The sequence below is a fragment of the Sebastes fasciatus genome, chromosome 14 (assembly GCF_043250625.1).
Source record: "Sebastes fasciatus isolate fSebFas1 chromosome 14, fSebFas1.pri, whole genome shotgun sequence".
In the NCBI taxonomy this organism is placed as follows: Eukaryota; Metazoa; Chordata; class Actinopteri; order Perciformes; family Sebastidae; genus Sebastes; species Sebastes fasciatus.
The window spans coordinates 17,406,162-17,428,192 of NC_133808.1; the positions used below are offsets into that span (position 1 = coordinate 17,406,162).

At 37.7% G+C, this 22,031-nt stretch overlaps 2 protein-coding genes across 2 annotated transcripts; one reads left to right on the forward strand and one right to left on the reverse strand.

The window, feature by feature from the left end:
* Positions 1-847: 847 nt before the first annotated feature.
* On the reverse strand, positions 848-12,484 carry phgdh (phosphoglycerate dehydrogenase). The gene is made up of 12 exons (XM_074659354.1): positions 12,215-12,484; positions 8,187-8,338; positions 8,037-8,102; positions 7,898-7,952; positions 7,647-7,745; positions 7,403-7,535; positions 7,171-7,319; positions 6,074-6,226; positions 3,356-3,494; positions 3,041-3,168; positions 2,722-2,944; positions 848-1,270 (listed from the first exon to the last, which is right to left on the reverse strand). Exons 1-12 carry the CDS (start codon positions 12,350-12,352, stop codon positions 1,116-1,118), a joined length of 1,590 nt encoding a protein of 529 aa, XP_074515455.1. The 5' UTR covers positions 12,353-12,484; the 3' UTR covers positions 848-1,115.
* Positions 12,485-15,191: 2,707 nt separating this feature from the next.
* cfap210 (cilia and flagella associated protein 210) lies at positions 15,192-22,020 on the forward strand. The gene is made up of 9 exons (XM_074659353.1): positions 15,192-15,385; positions 17,463-17,671; positions 17,815-17,988; positions 18,077-18,282; positions 19,430-19,586; positions 19,667-19,806; positions 19,925-20,117; positions 20,337-20,501; positions 21,586-22,020. The coding sequence occupies exons 1-9, from the start codon at positions 15,337-15,339 to the stop codon at positions 21,940-21,942; spliced, it is 1,650 nt and encodes a 549-aa protein (XP_074515454.1). The 5' UTR covers positions 15,192-15,336; the 3' UTR covers positions 21,943-22,020.
* The last annotated feature ends 11 nt before the right edge of the window (positions 22,021-22,031 follow it).

Below are 22,031 nucleotides of genomic sequence, written 5' to 3' on the forward strand. Positions count from 1 at the left end.
ATGTAGTGGAGTAGATAGTGGCATGAATAGAAAAGACTCAAGTTAAGTACAAGTACCTCAAAATTATACACAAGTACATTACTTGAGTGAATGTACTTTACATACCTTTATATACATACAATTTAAAAGTACTGTCATAGATATATACTTAACATACCAAAACTACTAATTATGTACTATGATATATTATTATTATGCAGAACATTTCAGAATAATGCATATTACATTATTGAATTATAACTAGCGATGTATTAATGATATAAATTATAATTTAGTGTTGCGGCTTAAAGGTGGGGCTTATTTTTCATTATATATACTGCTAGGTAACTTGTGAATTTCACCAAGGGATCAATAAAGTCTTATCTTAATCCATAATAATACAAACTGCATTTATTTGTTGATTATATCTTGTACTATTAATCGGAACCTGCAAAGTAACGAGCAACATAATGTTAAAAAATAAATGTAGTTGTCTGAAAAGTAATGAAATCGTGGTGGAGCAGAAGTATAAAGTAGCAGACAATGGAAATACTTAAGTAAAGTACAAGTACCTCAAAATAATACAGTACTTGAGTAAATGTACTTAGAGACCGTGGATAGTTTTACTGGAGATGCATCATATTTTATGAGCTTTTAATGTGATTAAGTACTATTAACTAATGCCTACATTTGAATAATATAAATTTTCATTTTAAACTTTACAAAAATACAAGTTGTATTACAGGGCTGTTGTATTGGAGTGCATTAATGTGTGCTTAATAGACCGGCAACATGTTGCAGTAAGTCCCTTTTAAAATTCAAAAAGAGAAACTGTGAAGTTCACTGAAAAAAAACACTTAACTGTCAGTACGTTACAATTGTTCTTACTTTATTTTACACCTCTGCTTTGAAGGATTAAAAACAGGAAAAGGTCAAACAGCAAACTGAGAACTGGGCAATGAAACATTTATTTTACTTCAACAAAGTGCATGTTAAGCATCTAAACACTGGAATGTTATCAAAATGCAAGTTTTAAACCACAAATGTTCTTCTTATTAGTTGTTAGTTGTAAACGCTAAGACCTATTAGACACTCTCGGAGATGTTAAGACTTATAGACCGCACTGCTGCGTTCATTTAAAGGGTGAGCTGTGCAGCCTCTTTAACCAAAGGCTTCAAGGCACTGAGGTCTCGTGGGAGAGAGGACACCCCGACACAATACCACTGATCCCCAGCGCGGTCTGCCGGAGCGCTGAAGGACTCAATCTCCACTCCCTCTTTGGCCAGAAGTCCTAAACAAAGAACAATTGAAAAGAGACAAGAGGTGCAATTTTAAAGAGAGAAAAACACAGTTTTAGAAGTCATAACTCAGCACCACCTTTCATTCAAACTGAACATCTGAAGTCAATAAACAACAGTTGGGAATGCGTGTGTTATTTTAACTAAAGGACTCCTAAAGTAACTGCAAAATTACTCTCACCATTTACCACTTGAACCCTAAATCTCCCCTTCAGCTGCTTTAAAGTTACATTTTGTCTGACATCACATACAGCCAATATACTGGCTGTATATCTACAGGAATAATGTGTTGTGTAATATTTACTCCAGTAAAAGTCAAGTTTGAAGAAAATGTGTTTGAAAAATATCTTATCAAAACCAAAAGTGAAAGGCATATCTTCATATTAAACAAAAGTGAAGTAAAATTGCATATTACATCTCACTTATCTAGAGGCCAAATAGTTTGGCAGATTCAGAAATATACATGAGGAAAACAGGATGTTTTAGCTGTGTGAGTACCATTTGTACTGTACATACTGTGACGATTAAAGAGAATTCATTTTCTATGAAATGTCTCGACAAATATTCTGGTGTACAGATGATCAGAAATAAAAACGGTTGAGTTTTGATGTGTTTAACATTTTTGCCTCACTTTTAAAACATTGCTTGAATGGTGGACAAAATGTCCGTATCCAAAAAAGGCCATAAAATGTATATATTCATATTATTTTCCACTTTCATTGAGTTAAATATTTTAATCGACAAAAAACACAAAAATATAATTATTTTCTGTATACTAAATGCTAGAGGGAATTTTTTATTTTTTCATATGAGATATGTCAATGATTAGCAACAACATTGATTTTAATGCATTTCTATTTTTTGTGCAGTGTCAGATTTTAATAAATACTCCCACTTAATGTCCCCTTCCTAAAACACTATATAATTTATCAATACTTTCCACTTTAAATCAGCTAAATCATTTAACCAACATCAGTTCTGATCATCACTACCAAATATTCATTAATATTCAGAATTTTAACCTTTTAAATGCCAGTTTATTAACATAATGCCACTGTTTTTTAATGAAAAAAATAACCCCACACATTTTATTTTCCCATAGAGGCTACTTAATGTTCGGGGGATTTTTTTCTCCACAGTCTGGGATATGTCTATGATTAGCAACTACATTTACTTTTGATGCAAACAAATAATACAGCAGCTGCCCCTAGTGGAAACTATAAAATAGCATGCATTTGTCCCACAAGGCAAATATGATTTTATATTTTATGCTTTACATAGCTGAAACTTTGTATCATCGCTTGACATGTGCTAAATAGTTAGCCCTGCTTAGTGTGTTAATACAGAGACCAACTAGTTATGTCCTTATTGTAACAACTTTGGTGTTGTAGGATTGATTTCCCCTGAACATTACTGGGTAATGCATCATTTTAAAGTTTCTTACCAGCCACTGAGGATAGGAGCTGAGGACTCGCAGAGGCTTTGAAGAACAGCAGATTTCCAGTGAGAGAGACCGGCTGTCTGAACACACTGTCGCTCAGCTCCAGCAGGACCGGCACGCCACCTTGAACTGAACCACTGGCTTTGTAGCTGCAGCCGTTGGCCACGATCTCCACCTTACACACTCCACTGGCAGCCCCGTCAGACGCACAGTGGGCCTGGTTCACCTGAGTAGTCAGTTCACATGTATGAAAAGATTATTTTCTAAAAAGACACACTTGTTATTATCATGTGGCATTTGCAGGAATGAAATCATGTCGTACCGTGATTCCAGACTCCGCGGCTAGACTCAGTACGTTGATGAGGTTCGGGCCGCAGCCAGATCCATGGTTCAGCAGTCCAACCAGTACCGATGAAGTCATGTAACCAGTGGAGGACTTCATGCAATCCCCTGGTTTGAACAAAACAGTACTAAGTGTTAACAGCCACTACTAGCAATTTTCGAAAAACTGACAGCAGAAAGTGCATCTTCACAATCATACCACCAGAGGGAGAAAAAAATGATATAACTCCCCCTCCCCCGCTTTCTTCAGGTTGAACAAACCGGTTAGACCAGTAGTTAAGGCCAGAAGACTTACCTTGAGTAGTAATGTGGACATGTTTAAACGCTTTCTTTGAAGTCGTACAAGACTGCAGCACAGCTCCGACAGCTTCTCCCAGTTTGATCAGCTGGGAAGAGTCCTGGGAGAACGTGCTGGCCAGAACCGGTGCATTTACCTACAAACAGGAGAAGACGTAGAATCAGAGTATTTTTGTGAACTGAGTGTGATCTCACTTTTGGAAAACAGAAGCATTTTGAAACCCACATTACAGCCCACGAGGAGCGCCCTCTTTCAAATCTTCCCACCTTCTTCAAAGTCAACCTCCATCACCCTCGAACACTAAATATCCATTTTCATGCCAAATTTTTTACTTTCTTATAATACTACACATTGGATCATATGACCAGTTATTGTAAATATCTTTGTGGGTTATTTTTATATTCAATATTTCTTCATGATGGTTAACCTTGCTGGATTCTTGCGACGTCACAAGATCACGTGGGATCACATCTCATATGAAAATCCATCTCGTCGGGCTTCAAGTAACAGGCAACACAGAGAGGCGACTGTTCGTTCTAAACAATAGCATCAGTTATGGCAGAACTGGAGAGTATTTCTTCATTGAAAGAAGAGCAAAGAACAGCACTGAAGGCTTTTCTCTGATGAAAAAGATGTTTGATTGACAGATAGTTCATCCAATGTTTTCATCGAAAGTTCAAGTTCAAGGTCGATTTAGTATTCAATCTTTTGAGCACATCACAATCTACGAAATCTTGGAAGATTGTGTGATGTGATTGAGACTGTTTTGCCAACTGCTGTTTCCAAGGTCAAGAGTGACCTTTCAGTCAACATGGATGAGAGAATCGGAAACAACTGGGAAAACTTCATCTGCTGAGGAAGATCCTGTGACATTATAGAAAGCTCCTGAACTGCTACTGATGAAGGAACTGGGTTTGTTTTTACTCACTAAAACACCCTGAAAGAGAGGTAGCTGATCATAATCATGAAAACAGCTGTTGTAGTGCTGGAATGAAAACATACCCGCCTCTGGTATTACATTAGAACATAGTGTGACACACGGTATGTCAAATGGTAATCTATGCTGAGTCTAAGATGTTGATGACAACGCATTACAGAACACAGACAGGAATGTATTTACAAGGTCATTTTAATGTTAAGATGCCTGAATTATGCAATAGTGCATGAGGGTTTGTGTCATATTTTTCCACAGAGAGCTCCATCGTTATATTCTCAGATGTGTGTTAAAATCTGAGAATACATCCGAAATCACATACTATGCACTACATACCCAATAGGTGTACTATCGTTCAACATACTTTTGTGTGAATGAACAGCAGTATGTATCTTTTCGGACGCACTGAGCTGTAATTTACGTCTTCACTTCCTGAGAGTCTCCTTGCCGGTTGGTGACGTGTAACCATAGTAACCCGTGCCAACCTCATGTGACCAACACGATGGTTTGTGAGAATCATAAAGTCTGAACTAATTTAAAAAAGACATTACTCCTTGCAAAGTGGAATCTTATACTTACACTTAGATTGAAGTGTCATTGATGTTACAGAGCTGTCCGTCAACGTCTGTTATGAACGTTGTCGTCACTATTGCACTGCGGGATACTTATACCGGCATAGTGTCCAGCGTTTGCTTAATGTAATATTTCACCAGAAATAGCATGCAATTCACTTACTATTGAAAAATCTCATCTACATGTACTGTTTTAGTGTACTAAATACCATGTTAGTGTGGAATTTCGCATGCAACCTGAGAGTCTGTTAGGTTGAACACTATCACTATTTCAGTGACTCTGTGACTCCGTAACATCAAGCCATTTTTGCAGTATAAATGTAGACTGCAAAAGTAAAAGCTTACTTGGAAGATTATATTAGCTTGGCTTCTTGTCAGAAGCATCTGCATGTATCACATATCAAAAATGCTAAGTAATAAGTAAGAGACTTATGATGATCAGATTTACCTTCCTGTTTTTCGTACAGGAAGGTAAATTTGAAGTGAAGCAGTATTTGCATTTGTGTAAATACTTGTTTCTCCATTTACCTCAGTTTAATCTCTCCTGACTGCTTTCTTATAACTATGGTGTCTTATTGTTGGAAATATCACGGGACATTAATTCTAACAATCCGTTTTTCCTTCAAATCAACAATTAAATAACAGAAAAAAATCGTACAATGTTGTTTTTAATGTCAAAATATGACAAACTAAGTGCATCAAACTGCATGCATTTATTTTTTGCTTTGCAATTTAAGTGTGGAATGGCAAGACCTCACACAAGCTTCCTGCAGGATGCTGCTGACAGAGCTCACCTGACATGCTCACCTGACATTGCTGTACCAAAAAAAATCGACTCAAATCCATCAAACTGTCATAAACGTGAAGTCAAGAGAAGCTTTGACTCCAACAACTACTCAGCCAGTGAAAACAGTTGCATAATGTTGTCTGTGGCTTGTGCTTAGAGATATTAACTTTTAGACAGACAGCCTGTGTTAAAAAACGGGGGGCGTGATGGGTCTAATAAAGGATGCTATCCAGTTGCATTACAAGTGTAGGATTCATTGTTCTTGGAGCTTTATTTTAGGGACTAGAGGTCATCTTGAGTTCTGCTGCATTGCTTTTGAAGCATTGCTGCATTGATTTTTCATTGAAGTGCCCCTTTAACATTTTGCAAGAACAAATCTCAAGGCGTGAGAAGTAATTTGTTTGAAAAAGGTATAAACTTACTGCTCCAACCAGCTTCTTGCCCTTCACCATGTCCACAATCTGCAGAGCGATGTCCTCCCCACAACGAGCCTGAGCCTCCTTTGTACTTGCTCCCAGATGAGGACAGCTGATGACATTAGGATGTTCGATCAATGGACGGTTCTTAGGAGGCTCCTGTGACCAAGCATAAAACAACAAAGTAAGATGTAGGCTGCAGGCACGCTTTTATTCATATCAAAAGGGATAGTTCAGGTGTTTTGAAGTGGGGTTGTATGAGGTACTTATCCATAGTCAGTGTACAGTATTACCTACAGTAGATGACGGTCGTCAGTTTGGAGAAACAGACTCCTGCTATGGACGGCAGAAACACATATTTTAGCCACCCAAAAATAAAAATAATACATTTTAGTGTACGCTATATTTAGAATATTTTCACCGCTTTACCTCGCCGTCAGACAGCCTTTTCCGACGGGGAACTGAAGCTGCTATATCCATCTATGCTCTCTTCAAAGCCACCAGACTCCATTGACAAAAACAGTAATTTTACTTCCCAGAACACAGGAGTCTCTGGTCTACAACTGCCTTGATCGGTTCGTTTGTTTGTGTGATTGTGTGACTTTGGTGAAGCCGAACTAATCCTTTAAAATACCAAAGTCACACATTAAGACAAACAAACTAACTAACTGATCATGGCAGCGTTAGACCGGCAACTCTTGTGTACTGTCAAGTAAAATAACTGTTTTTGTCAAAGGAGTCTGGTGGCTTTGAAGAGAGCATTTATAACTTCAGTTCCCCGTCAGAAAGGGCTGTCTAACAGCAAGGTAAAGCGGTGAAAATATTCAAAATATAGCTTACACTTAAACGGATATCGATTTTATTTAGTTGGGCCTTTCTTTTATGCGACTAAAAATAAGTTTTGCTGCTGCCACCGTCCACAGCAGTACATTGTTTTGCTCCCGTGTCGGCAGTCCTGCCTGTTTCTCCAAACTGGGGGCGTGCCGACCATCATCTACTGGAAGTAATACACTGAAGTACCTCATACAACCCCACTTCAAAACATCCAAATTATCTCTTTAATGAGCGATTAAAGAAACAATTTCATGCTCCAATAATCTTGCCTCAACAAAGACATCAAGCCCCGCTCCTCCACACTGTCCGGACTCCAGAGCTCTGAGGAGAGCCGCCTCGTCGATGATGCCCCCTCGTGCACAGTTCACAACCTTCACTCCTTTCTTGCATTTAGCAAACGTTTCATCATTGAGCAGACCTTGGGGCAAAGAAGGAAATTCCACAGTTTTTCAGTACAATTTATGACGGCTGTATGATAATGAGAGCTTCAGTAAAACTCACCAACAGTAGAGGGCATGAGGGGAGTGTGGACAGTGATGTAGTCACACTGGGGCCACAGTGGCTCCAGAGACATCTGCTCCACCCCCCAGCTGGCCGTCACCTCAGGAGGAGTGATTGGATCATAGCCGATTGTCTAAGAAGAGACAAAAACTTATCTTGCCGTGTTTGTTTCGTTTAATCATCAAAGTGCGATTAACCACTGAGAAATGGGACCAGTCTTTTCATGTATAATCTCGTTACTCACCCTCATGCCAAATGATTGCATTCTTGAGGCGACCTCCTTTCCTATTCTTCCAAGTCCAACTATTCCAAGCACTTTGCCATACAGCTCTGCACCCATGAACTGTAAAATTAGAAACCAAACAATGACCAGAGTGTCACACCTGATTAGTGATGACCGGCTGAACAACGGAGCCGACCATGCAACAGTAATCGCTTTGTGTGCCGGCAAATGTTCAGAGAGCACACAGGGGGCAAACTCAAACCTCTGCTCACCTTTTTGCGATCCCAGTTCCCTTGTTTCATCGACATCGCAGCTTGAGGCACATTTCTGCAAACAGAATGGCACAATAATGGCAGTTCTTGGACATTACTTGAATGCAGTTAAAAAGACACAGCATGTGGCTCATCTCACCTTGAGAGGCTCATCAGCAGAGCACATGTCAGCTCGGCGGCGCTGATCGTGTTGCCGCTTGGTGTGCTGGAGAAAACAGTCTACAGTCAACAGACAGTACATTATATATTGAAACTGCAAATCAAATTTGTGCACAGACTGGAGACTTACTTCATGACAATAATACCCTTTTTGGTGGCAGCATCAACGTCCACATTGTCCACGCCAGTTCCAGCTCTCCCAATGATTTTGAGATTATTAGCAGCATTGATGACATCGGCGTTTACCTTCGTTGCAGATCTAACCACAAGGCCGTCGTAGTCCTAGGATGGTGAGAGAAGAATACTGTTCATCTCATGGTGTTTTATATCTGTGGTTAAGGCTAGATTACCAACTAGGTCTTGCAACTAATTATTTTCATTGTCGATTAATCTGTTATTTTCTTGATTAATCGAGTAGTTGTTTGGTCTATAAAATATCAGAGATGACGTCCTCAAATGTCTTGTTTTGTCCATAACTCAAAGATATTCAGTTTACTGTCTTAGAGGAGTAAAGAAACCAGAAAACATTCACATTTAAAAAGATGGAATCAGAGAATTTGGACTTTTCTTAAAAAATTACTCAAACCGATTAATCGACTATCAAAATAGTTGGCGATTAATTTAATAGTTTGATTAATCAAGAAATTGTTGCAGTTCTATTAGCAACCAGGCAAAGTGGCAAATTGCCCTTTGGCCAAAAACCTTTAAGAGCCCCTAAACCCACAGATTCACTGAGTGTCAAATACTTTGATCAATGCAAACTTTTTGGTCATTGTACCACTACAGCACAATATAAACTGGCATGATAAGGGCCTTAAAACAGGCCCCGTCTTCTAGAGGAGAATTTTGTAAAAAATTTAGTTTTAGTACTTAAAAATGTTTCAGTTAAAGTATACATGGTACATAGTAGGGCTGCCCCCTCTTAGTCGATTAGTCATCTAATTGGTTGTTTTAAGGCTTAGGCGACTAAGATTTTTTTAGTCGATCAGTTGTTTTTTATGCTTTCTTCATGCTGAATGACTTCTTTCCAAGAAGCTTATGAGCACATATCTGGTAAACACAAGATTTAAAGTGGTGCGTTTGTGTGATTCTTTGTGGAGAAACTCAGTTTTACAGATCTGTCGATTAAATCAACTAATCAATTAGTCAACAAAATGGTACAAGTGTTACTCTAAGTTCTTTGGTCGAGGTCAGCCCTAGTACAAAGTTAAATAAATGTGTGTCTACTTATGGAACCTAACCCGTTTCCCCCGGTTAGTACAGTTTTTTTAGGCTATTGTGAAAGCAGTCAATCCAAAGCTGGTGGAGAAAAAAAAACACCGCACTGAGACCGCCTGAAAAGGAGGGTCTTGGTCCGCTTCCAGGCTCTGGACTCTGGTGAGGTTCCTTTGTGGTGTGAAAGCAAACGGACCAACCCAAAGGCCTGTGTGATAGCGGATGTGTGTTTTCTATTTTGCTTCAATTCAAAAGCTCAACTACAGCTGATCATGAGCTGTTAACAAAGCTATCTCCCGATCTGTGTAAGTGATGTGTGGCCTATATTTGTACAAGATCATTTTGTAACCATGGTAACGCGTCAGCTTGTGAAGTATGGAGATTTTTCCTCACATAACCTATCAGAAAGTGAAAGGCAGCTGAACCAGAAGTGTGTTTAGCTTGTGTTCTGTGTATTTTTAGCAGTTCCCCAATACAAAGTGAGTGAAATATAGTGACAACACAGCAACCATCCTCTGGTTTTATTACGGTAATAAATGCTTCTTTTTATCACTTTTCCTGTCTTTCATTACTATTTATGATAGGCTATATGAGGTCCAGTTGCAGCCTTGACTTTGGATTGTCTATGTTGTATTTTCATTATGTTGTTACTCTGTACACACAACGTCTATTGCACGTCTCTCTGTCCTGGAAGAGGAATACCTCCTCTGTTTCTCTTCCTGAGGTTTCCTCCATTTTTCCCTGTTAAAAGGGTTTTTGGGTTACGTTTTTCCTCATACGATAAGAGGCTCGTACTGTAAAGGACAGAGGGTGTCGTATCCTGTACAGATTGTAAAGCCCCTTGAGGCAAATTTGTGATGGGCTATACAAATAAAATGTACTTGACAATTTACTTGATTAATAATGCTCATAGTAATTTACTTTTTTCTGAGCTCTTTATGAACACCAGAGAAGATAAATAAACTCAATAGACACAGTAATCAAAAACTGTATTTATGTTTCTCCTCTTGGTTTGTGTGTAAACAGCCAGTGTAAGCATGGATCAGACCAAAACTTAAAGGCAACAATGATTAGATGTGTGAAATCACTGTAACCGACACACAGCACTCATCAGGGCAGGTAGGAACACATGAGACGGGTAACCAGAGAGAGGTCGGTGGTTAAAAAGGGGCCCACACAGCTCACTCTTGCCTCATGGCCTAACAGAGTGGTATGTCCACTCCTGAATCTACTGCAAACCACAACAATCCACTCAGTCTGTATGAGAACATTTCCACTGCAAACCATTATGTCTAATCTGACAAATATAGTTTGTACAAAAGGCAAATATTTGTTTCTGTTACATGCACAGAATTGTATTAAGATGATATTTACATGTGTGCTTTTCCTGACAGTTCAAAATGTCTTCTGTGAAAAAGGCCTATGACAGACAGTGGACACAGGAAATGGACTTGTAGCCTTGAGATTTTCCATGCTTTGCTACAATCTTGTCTGACTTCCAGCGTAATACTGCCACAAAACAGCAGAATATGCATCAGCGCTCTATTTAAAAGAGATGAATTATATTTATGTTGCAGAAACCTGCAACAGAATCACCTGCTTGAAATACAATTATGTCTTAAAATGTTTAACATGTGCTAATGATATTGTGATCTGTCCTGCGCTGACATACGATTTATTTACTTGTTAGGATTTGTGTTTGGTTCAATGGTAAAGAAAGAAATAATTGTTAAGTATTTTTTTTTTTCTTTGAGGTATTTATTTATTTTGTCTTATCTTTTATTTTCTTTGTTAGATATGTGAAATACATGAAATGTCATGTCTCTCTTTCTTTGAAATTCTGACTAAACATTTCATTGTATAATTTAATTATTTATATTGTTAGTCTGTCTGTATGTGTGTATATGTCTTTATGTAAAATTCAATAAAAATATTGATTAAAAAAAAAAAGAAAAAAGAAAAAAAAGATGATGGCAGCTGCCAATGTGCTGCATGATGTGGCACCCAGAGAAAAACAGTGATGGAGAGAGTAAAATGAGGGATGAGTTGCATCAGCTTCCCAAGGGGGAAGCCTAAAAAAGTGCACATTAAACTTTGTATGAAAAAAACACAGATGCTACTTAATTTTTGCCTTTAAAATTTACTTTTAAAAAGGAGCTTTTCATATAATCTGTATTTCTGTTTATCTGTGCTTTGCTGCTTTGACACCTGAATTTTCCCCCGGGGATTAATAAAGGTTCATCTTATCTTATAGTCTTGGGATTGTCCATTAAAATGTGCCAATAATATTGTGATCTGTCCTGCACTGACATATGATTTATTTACTTGTTAGGAAATGTGTTTGGTCCCATAGCAAAAGAAAGAAAAAATTGTTAAAAGTATTTTCAATTTTTTATATTTTTCTGGAATAAATTGCATGATTTGATCAGATTTATATAAAATTTAGTATTCCAGTCCTGAATCTAGTCCAAACCACTGCAATCCATTCAGTTTGCAAACTCTAAATTATATATCTGACAAATATAATTTGTACAAAAGGCAAATATTTGTTTCTGTTTCATGCACAGCCTCTGCATTGAGAAGATAACAGCTGCCAATGTGCAGCATGATGTGGCACCCAGAGAGAAAAACAGTGATGGAGAGAGTAAAGTGAGGATTGAGTTGCATCAGCTTCCTAAGGGGGGCGGTACTAAATGTACTAAATGTACAATCAATTGTCTCACCTCAACCAGCAAATACATGCACAGGCTGGGAGGAAACAGCCTGAGTACACAGCCTAAAAAAGTGCACATGCAAAGTGCATTTTTTGCCTTTAAAAACACTTTTAAAAGGAGCTTTTCAAATGCAAACTTTTCTAGCATGAATGGAAAACGAGTTCATGTTGCGCAGAAACGGAAACGACTCCCGGTGCATGTGGAGGCTGTTACGCAACACCTACTTTACCTTTATCTCAGCCAGCAATTCATCCTTCTTCATGTTCTGCTTCTCCGTAACTCGGATGCCGTTTTCCTCCAGGATCGCCCTGCAGCGAGGGTCCACACTCTCACTGATCAACACAGTCTTGATGGAGATTGGAGCCATCGTTGTTGTTTTTTTCTTCTCTTTTTCGGGCTGCTAGTTGTTGGGTGACTTGGTGGTGAGTGGCTGATGATGCCTTCGTGAAGGAGTGTGATGGACACGGGGGTGTTGCTTTCCCACTGCTGGTTTTGAATGGTTTTCTCGGATTTAAGACGGCCCCCTTACAAAGTGAACCCGCCTCTCCTGCATCTCCTTCTCTGACGTCACATAAGAGGAGGCCCTCCAGACTGGAGACCAGTTCAAACCCCAAATACTGAGACCAGTTTGATGTGTGTGTCGGTGGTGGAAGAAGTATTCAGATTTGAATCACGTGTACTGTAAGCATGCATTCAAAATGTTTCTTATCTAAAGGTAAATAATGTACTTATGATATCAAAAATAAAAGTACTCATTATGCAAAGAATGCCCCCTGTAAGTGTTATATTATTATTTACTATAATACTGGATTATTATTTCTTGTGCATTAACATGTAAGCAGCATTTTAATGTTGTAATTTTATATAGTTTAGTTTCCCTATAGTAATGCATCATATTTTATAAACTCATGTTTAGTATGTACAGTATGTAGTATAACTGAAAAGTAACTATAGCTGTCATATTAGTGTGGTTGTGTAAAAAGTACTATATTTATCTCTGAAGTGCAATGGCATGCAAGTAGGCTATTAAGTTAAAAAAGAAAACAAACCGTAATTAATTTTAGGATAAGTGAAATAAGTTAATGTTATGGTGATAAGATACAAAGGAGAGATGTGATCGCCATAATCTCACACTGTGTAGGTTAATATGAAGCTAATGAAATGAAATATATACTAATTTATTTTTAATTCCTTCCTTATTATTACCACCTAGTTATTACTGTAATTAATTTAAATTAATGATGATTAATTTATTATTATTATTATTATTATTATTATTATTATTATTATGTTCTTTTATTTTTTCTTTATTTAAGAGGTTATTACTAGAATTATTATGACTATTATTTCATCCATTTTTGGGGTTTTGTTATGTTGGTTTTGTTTTGTTTGTTTGTTATGTCTCATGTCAAGCTCTGAACGCCACCTTGTTTTCTTAGTCTTTTCTTGGGTATTTTTCCCCAGTTCTTATCATTGTTGTAGTACTTGTAAAGTCACTGCTGTTTTGTTTTTGCACCAATAAAAAAAATTAAATATAGCCTATACTGTAGATGTGTGTTTTGGTTGAAATAATTTTAATCTTCCAAACATTATCCAACTTGTTCATATCCTTGTTGTATCTTCCATTGTATACAGTAAATCAGGTCAGGCAAGTCCATTTTTTTCTGGCTTAATCTAACAGATGCTGTTTATCACCTGACTCATTAGGCTGCACATGACAGCCTCCTTATCTTTGTCTCAGACTGTCACAGACATACCATTATATCTGCTTTCAACGCTAGATTTTAAAACACTGGTTATTTGTTTGTATGTAGAATCTGTATGAGTGTCTTTATAGTATATCTGTGATTTTCAAATGTGTTGGGCTGTTTCCCCGCCTCCATTATAAGGAGTATAACAGTAAGGGCAAAGCATGAACCAGATTTATTTTGACTATTCTGCTACAAACCAGAACTGATTCACTACTGAGTAAATTGTTATTGGAGTCATATGAATCCAATTTTGTTATGTTGTTATGTTAAAGTGTCCCAGTAGGCCGTGACAGTGTTGCAGTGAGCCAGCATGCATTGATCATCATCATTGATTGATTATTTACACGTGTGCTTTTCCTGACATTTCAAAATGTCTCTTGTGAAAAAGGCCTATGATTTGACAGTGGACACGGAATAATAATAATAATAATAATAATAATAACAATAATAATAACAATAATAACAATGATAATAATAATAATAACAATAAATAATAGTAATAATAATAAGGAAATGGATTTTTTTTGTCCTGTAATAATCTTGCACAGGTGGAATTTGCACATCGGTTTAACTATAATTATTATAATATATATAAATATCTATATAAATATATATCTATATAAATATATCTATATAAATATATATAGATATTTATAAAAATATAAATATAAATATACACATAAATGACTTTTTTTCAGATATTTTTCAGACTTTTTTTTCAGACATTTGTCAGACTTTTTTATCAGATATTTTTCAGAATTTTTTTTACAGACATTGTTCAGAATTTTTTTCCAAGGACATTTTTCAGACTTTTTTTAAAAAAAAAAAAAATGTTTGCCCTTTTTCTGACTTTTTTCAAACTTTATTTCTTCGGACATTTTTCTGACTTTTTTTTCTTCATTTTTTAGATTTTCTTTTTAAGTTAGTTCCATATTCGTCAAACGTTTGTAAATCTGAAATTTAGTTTTACATTTTGGGTCTTGAATTCTATTTTAGTTGTTTATTTACTTTAAAATAGTTAAAGTGGCAATCTCGAAGAATTTCGTTAAAAATAAATGTCTATTAGCCTAAATCCCTATCCATAACCAAATGAGGTAACACAGTGGTGACATTGTTACAATGTTTACAAACACATTTCACATAGTGGTGTCTGGGTTCCCAGTTTAAGTAGTAGTAGGTCTAGTAGTAGTAGTTAAGAGGTGATTGATAATTACTTTAAATGTTTATCTAATTGTCTTCAAAATAATTTTAAATTTTTTGATTTTTCTGGAATACATGTTACATGATTTGAAAAAAAGGTGCAAAGGTGCCAACATTTTTAGTCAGATTTATCTGAAATTGAGGTGTGTGGTATATATAATATATAATAGAACTAGTGTTAGATTCAACATGTGGGGACACGTGGCGCCACCTGTCGTCCATCAGCGGAAGTGCTTCTGATTGGCTCAGGCGTTGCCTGGATACAACGCAACAACAGATCTGACCTGAGGCAGCTGTATGTGAGATGTAAAGAGTTAAAACCAGCTACAGTCAACCTTTTATCTGTCAGCTGTCTATCTGGAAGCAGGCCTAGTGTCTGTGTCTTTACTATCGAGTAGAAATGTCATCTGTGGTTCAGCACGGCCGACGAAGAGGCTCCAGTAAGAGAGGTGAGAGCTAAAGAAACAGTTCTACTGAAGGTATCTGCTGTCGAGGCTAATAGACAATAATAATATGCAAGTCTTTGATAGAGAAATTCATTTGAAATCCTCTAACATTAACCTTAAACAAAATTCAGAACAATATAAGAGTAGCTCTGAAATAAAGTTCTTATGTATCCATCCAATGTCATGGACACTTTCAAAATAAAACAACTTCCTGTATTGGTGTACAATGTTATATTTGCATTTACTTAATGCATACATTGCAGACCTCTCATTCCCACTCACCCCATTAGATCAATAAGTTAGATGTTTCCTTTCTATGTAATGTTCCTTTTTTATAAGGGTGTTTTTTTTAATCTTTAGTATAGAGTTGATTTTTTTTTATAGAAAGCAAAAAGAAAAAAAAAACTTGTTATGGGCATTATAGTTTTATTTATAGGTTGAAGAAGCAAATTTTGTCAAAGCTCCTTTTGTGATTCAGAATTGTATTTGCATATTTTGTAATAAGTGATCAACGTTTTGTAAATATTTTGTCACCTTTTCATTCATAAGACTGTTCTGTATTTTTTTTTCATAATTTGTCTAAATGTAAATGCATATGAACACCAGCTATTCTAATACCAGCTTTTTTTGTGTATGTTGGAGTGGTTCTTCAACATGTTGCTGCAATGTTTGGTCTTTGGATTTTTAGTACACAAATGGTTGCCAGCTACCCCAGGGATCATTAGAACAATTGCTCTCTATGAATTTAATGAGCTTTGTACTTGCCATATGCAGGGCCATTGCCAGGATTTTAAAAAATGTGAGTCCAAATCCCCCAGTGCACCTGGCAGTGCTATGCATAGCGGTGTATGTCACTTTCATTACAGTGTCTGTGTTTAATGGTTTCTATTTTGTTATATTCCTCTTTTTAAGAACGACACTCACACACACACCTATATATTTAATAAGACAAACCATAAAGGTATTCCTGGAAAATTCTTTTTATTCCTTTTTTCCCAAACATAGCATAACAAACATAACAAAACGTAACACCGGTGCCACAATACAAAAAAAAAAATTATATCTTACATTTAACATTTAATATGTACATACATAAATACACACATACACATCGCTTCCACCTCTCACACAGAGACAGGTCCAGCCTTCTTCCCACCCCTAGAGGTAAAGTTACAGAAAAAATAACATAAAAATATTTTTAAAAATAATTTAATTTGTTAGTTAGAATTAAAAGTAATAAGTACTACAGTAGTATAGTTCATGGTGGTAAGATATAAACCTTAAATTAATTAATTAATTAATTAATTAATTAATTAAATAAACAACACAAAGGTATTCCTATACACCCTGTCAGGCCAAACTCTGCAATAAAGTGTTTCGAACTGGAACTGCTGGACTATTTGTCCGATTTGACCAGTCACTTCAGTGGTTGGTGGTGATTTCAGAGAACCTAGGTTATTTAGGAGCCACAGTCAGCCATCCTCTTTCTTTTAAAAATACTGAATCCCTTCATTACCTTTAAATCTATTTAACTTTTTTTAAGTGGGAAAAAAATATCTGAATTAGCCTTTTAGTTTCTATTTACAGTTTTACATATATAGGCTACAGTACATGCAGCCAACATATGTTTTGTATAATGTTTTATTTATAAACTGGTGAAAAACTATGACAACACATAATTTGGTGGCAGTACAGTACCGTGGAGTTAAACATAATCTGATTATCTTTATTGGTTATCATAGGATATACCTGATCATAATCATCTCAGGTACCGACAAAAAGAAGAGATTATGTCAAAAGGCATTTCCTCACTTGATCCCAAATCATTCAGGGCCCTTAAATAATATCATTCAAGATATCTGCTATTCAATTCGATGTGTAATTACATAATATAAGGTTCCAACATGGAAGAAATAAATACACCCCCCATAGCATTCTGGCTTCTGACTATTTTAGACTATTATCCTTAACTACCCAAATTACACAAAGTGATGATGGTGCATATTTTCAGTCCCTTTAAATACATTGTGTTCTAGACATAATGTGTCTTCTTACTGTAATTTCCTCCTTTTTTAAATAGTGTCTTCAGCTGAGGAAGCCAGCAGGATGATCCAGCCACCAGATCTCCGACAAGTCACTGTCTTAACCAAGGCTGAATGGCTTAGGATTCAAAATGAATTGAACCAGGTTAATGAAGACAGGGACACTGTGAGAGAGGTGGCAAAACAGAGAGAAGCCCTGCACCTGCGATCAAAAGAGGTGGAGAAACTGTGGTCCAATTCTATCGCTGTAAGTTGCCTGTATGCGTTTTTTTCCCACAGATTTTATTTGCTTTATTAAATTTAAATGTGCTTGTAAGGTTACACAATAAAATCACAATATGCTGCAGTAAAGAAAAAGGTTAACACACAGCATGTTTACATTTATCAAAGGGTCAAAGGAAAAAAAAGCTAGAGGCAAAGAAGATCCGGGAGGAGATAGAGGAGGAGATGCGGAAACAGACTGATAAAGAAGAGGCCGAATATCAGGAGCAGCAGCGGAAAGAGGCCATTGAAAAAGCCCAGATTCAGATGTATTATCAAACGGACCGTGTTAAAGGATTACATGTTAGTATCGCTTGAGAATTATCGTGTCACTTGTACATGTTTGGCTATATATGTTGATGTTTTGGGATGATGAATGATTACTCCACAGGGTGCGCTGTTGCTGACAGAGGTGTTGAAGGAGAGGGAGGCTCAGATTGAACTTAAGCAAAGAATCAAGAGCGCCTCTAAAGATGTTGACAAAGATTTCATGGATACGGTGAAGACCAGAGAGGACAAAGCCTTGAGACAGGAGCAGGAGAAAGCACTTCAGAAAAAGCTTGAGACACTGGCTGTTGCAGAGGACCTGAAAAACCAGTAAGTCTCACATCAGACACGACAACATGCTGCAGATGCACCAGTTGTCGGGGTCTTCCGACATGTTCTCATCCCAACTCGTCACATACTGACGCCTTGTCAGACCCCTCGGCGTCATCTTTTCGGTCGTAGTAAGCACGTGCTTATCAAGCCCTCGTCGTCACTTTTTGGATGCAGTAAACAAGTGCTTAATGTTGTCAAGTAAGCAAAAAGACTTAGTTAGGTTTAGGAAAAAAACAACATGGTTGGTCTTAAAACTACTACGTTTGTACAGTGAAAATAACACTGAACGTTGTGAACACGGGACACAAACAAACAGCTGATTGTAACATGATGCACAGGACACAAACAGCGGTCTCCTGGATGAAAGCCTTGTGTTTGTTGGACCCATCCACCCGCCCGGTGTGTATTTTTTTCGCTCTTAAAGCTACGTCACCACACTCCCGGCGCACTTTCCCTGAGCGTTTCTATTGACACTGATGGGTTTACATTGTAGTTAATAGAAAGCTCGGTGTGTCTGATACCGGCGCTAAAGGATGCCTTAAGCGTTGTATCTAACGCTGACGGCTGTGATGGAATAATTGATACACAAGTTATCTTTGGAAGGAAGAGGTCCGGAGCTGATGATGTCTTACAAAAGAAGGTTTATTGAAGCTTGATCAAGGAGAATTGTCAGGTCTCCACAATAGATGCTCTCTGCGTGAAGGGCCTCACAACTCTGCCCTTCCTCCCTGGTGCTCAGTGTCTTACCCCTTATCATGTTTTGACTTACTCCGTTCCTCTGGCATCTCTGACCCTGGTTGCCCTAGCGACTGGCTCTACGGTCTCCACTACAGGCACAGCTGTACAGATAACGGTGGCTCCTCTAGACAGGACTCCAACCCAAGAATGTCGGCCATGACAAAGCGTCGGTATTTTCCGTCCTGGGAATGAGAACGGGCTGGGTCTTCAGAGAATTATAGATATTTCAAAGATATGCATTACTGTTGTATTATTGTATGGTAAAATTGCATGAGAATATGCATTTACCATCTTATTTTGCAGCTCAACTGTTTCTGGTTGTGACGAATTTCAAGTAACAATCTGAGAATAAGACTTGAGTAAAACATATTTTGCTTCACATGAGAATATGATTATTTTTCTTTAGGGTCAAAGAAATTGAGCTAGTGAGAGAGATACAGAAGATGGAGAACATGAAGGACGGAGAGGAAATCCAACGCCTTAAAGAGCTCAACCAGTGGGAGCAAAGGATGGAGGAAGAAAGACAAGCAAAGCTGAAGAAAAACCTCATGCAAGCTCACCTGGTAGGGCCTCAGCAGCGCAGGTTATCTAGTATTTGTATCCTTATTTTATAACACACATGTTTACTACTCTGTGTTTACAGGAACATATCACAAATAGAGAAATAATAAGAGCAAAAGATGCACAAAAGCAGGAGGCTGACGAGGAGCAAAGGAAACTTTATCTCTCTGCAAAACAAAAAATGACAAAGTTACAGAAAGACAAAGAAAAGGAATTGTTTGGGTAAGTAAATATCATCAACCTTGTACTAGCTTCTTGTGCACCCAGTCATCGGCCTTGACATCTCAAACATACAGTGGATCCCTGGTGGATCCTACCTGTGAGTTGTTTAATTCTTCAGAGAGGCCCAGATGCGCAGAGACTGGATCATGAACAAGCTGACCGTCGAACAGCAGGATAAAACTGACATTGAGGAGCAGAGGATCGCACAGGCCGTCGCTGAGCAGGATGCAAAACAGGCACAGCAGCAGAGAGAGAAGGAGGAGAAGGCGGCTGCAATGATGGAGTCGATCGCTGCACACAGAGAATTCATGGTAATACAAGTTCAGATGCTGCACCTGCAAAATACAAACTGTAGCATAAAGCTTTTGTCAAACCATTCATATTAAAAGTAATTTATGTGGGGTCGTGACCTGTGGGATCAAAAAATGTGTAGATTATTTTTTCCTTTTATAGCTGCAGTGAACTCTAATTTCACTCCAGTTGCAGCTAACAAAATGTTCTCACACCTGTAACACAAACTGTTTCTTCAGAGACTGGAGAAGGAGCAGAAGGACAAAACAGCAGAGCAGAAAACCCGAGACATATTTCAGGCCAAGAAAGAGGCTGACAGAATATTTTCTGAGAAGCAACAACTGAAGGCTCAAAGGATGAAAGAAGATGAAAGAAAACTACAAGACTTCAATATCACACAAATGGTAATGTTGAAACTAAATCTCCACCACATCATTGCAAACTAGAATTACCGTCTCAAAGTTGTCTGCCTCCGCCAACCAGTCAAGTTGCAGTTTACATCCACGTCTGTTCAAAACGTCATCACATTTCATCCTATTAGACATTTTTGTGAAATTGTCATAATTAGCATGTGAATTTTTGAGTCATGGCCGAAAATGTGTTTTGTGAGGTCACAGTGAATTTGACCTTTGACCACCAAAATCTAATCAATTAATCCTTGAGTCCAAGTGGCGTTTCTGCCAAATTTGAAGAAATTCGTTCAAGGCGTTCATGAGATATCACAAGAATGGGACGGACGTGAGGTCACAGTGACCTTGACCTTTGACCACCAAAATCTAATCAGTTCATTCTTGAGTCTGTAGGTGAAAAATCAGACTCAGGAGAGAGAAGTTGGTGGAGATGCAAAAGACCCTTTATTTGCATAAAAGATCTGAGCCTTGCGTCTCTGCAGTCAACACAACAACTGATTCGTATTTTCGAGTACATCAGTATATCAAAACAACATAACACACACCCTTAATTAAAGTAATGATTAATCCCATTCTGACAGGTTTTTCCCATAATTCCCCAATCTGGCCTGTTCTGGTCAAATACAAATAGAAACAAGATATCTCTGTATCAAAGTCTAATGTCATGCTGACTGTTCCTGCACTTTCTAGAGGCCAGGTCACTATCACTGTCAGAACGATTCGACATTAACCCTTCTATGACAACATATTATACTGTAGTTATATATGTGTAGCTTTACAATGATTAACATAGGACTGTAGCAGTTTTCCACCACAAGTCTAAGTGGACGTTTGTGCCAAATCTGAAGAAATTCCCTCAAGGCAGTTACCAAAATATCACATTCACAAGAATGGGGCAGACATGAGATCACATTGACCTTGACCTTTGACCTCCAAAATCTAATCAGGTCATCCTTGAGTCCAAGTGGACGTTTGTGCCAAATCTAAAGAAATTACCCCCCAAAGCATTCCTCAGAATTTTGGTTTGGTGGTAGTTATGGTCCTTGTTTGACATTCATCTTTCTTGCTTCAAATATAGGCTAAAAAAAGTGCCATGCAACAGCAGCTGAGAAGAGAGGAGCATGAGTTTGGAGTGAAGAACGCGGAGCTCATTGCTGAAGAGGAGAATATGTTTCAACAGTACTCACAGCAACTCATCCGTGCAGCGGCAGAGGCTCAGCGAAATGTCTTTCCTCTTTGCAAAGCCGCAAGGGAAGGGATCGGAGGAGGGTGCGGTCCAGTTTCTGGTGGAGTCAGGCCGAGCTACCTCGTTAAGGACCGTACCGGTGCTCAAATGCCCAAATATGTCTCTGGTGCCACCCAGAACATTAAGAAGCTGAATGAGGCCGTAGATATTCAAGATGCAAAGTGTAGACTTGGGTTTACATGGTCATAGGTCACTCACAGCTGGCGATTCTGGTTTTAAGAGTGTTGAGAATATATTGAATGTTTTAATAAAATCACTCATTCACTACTCCGTTGATT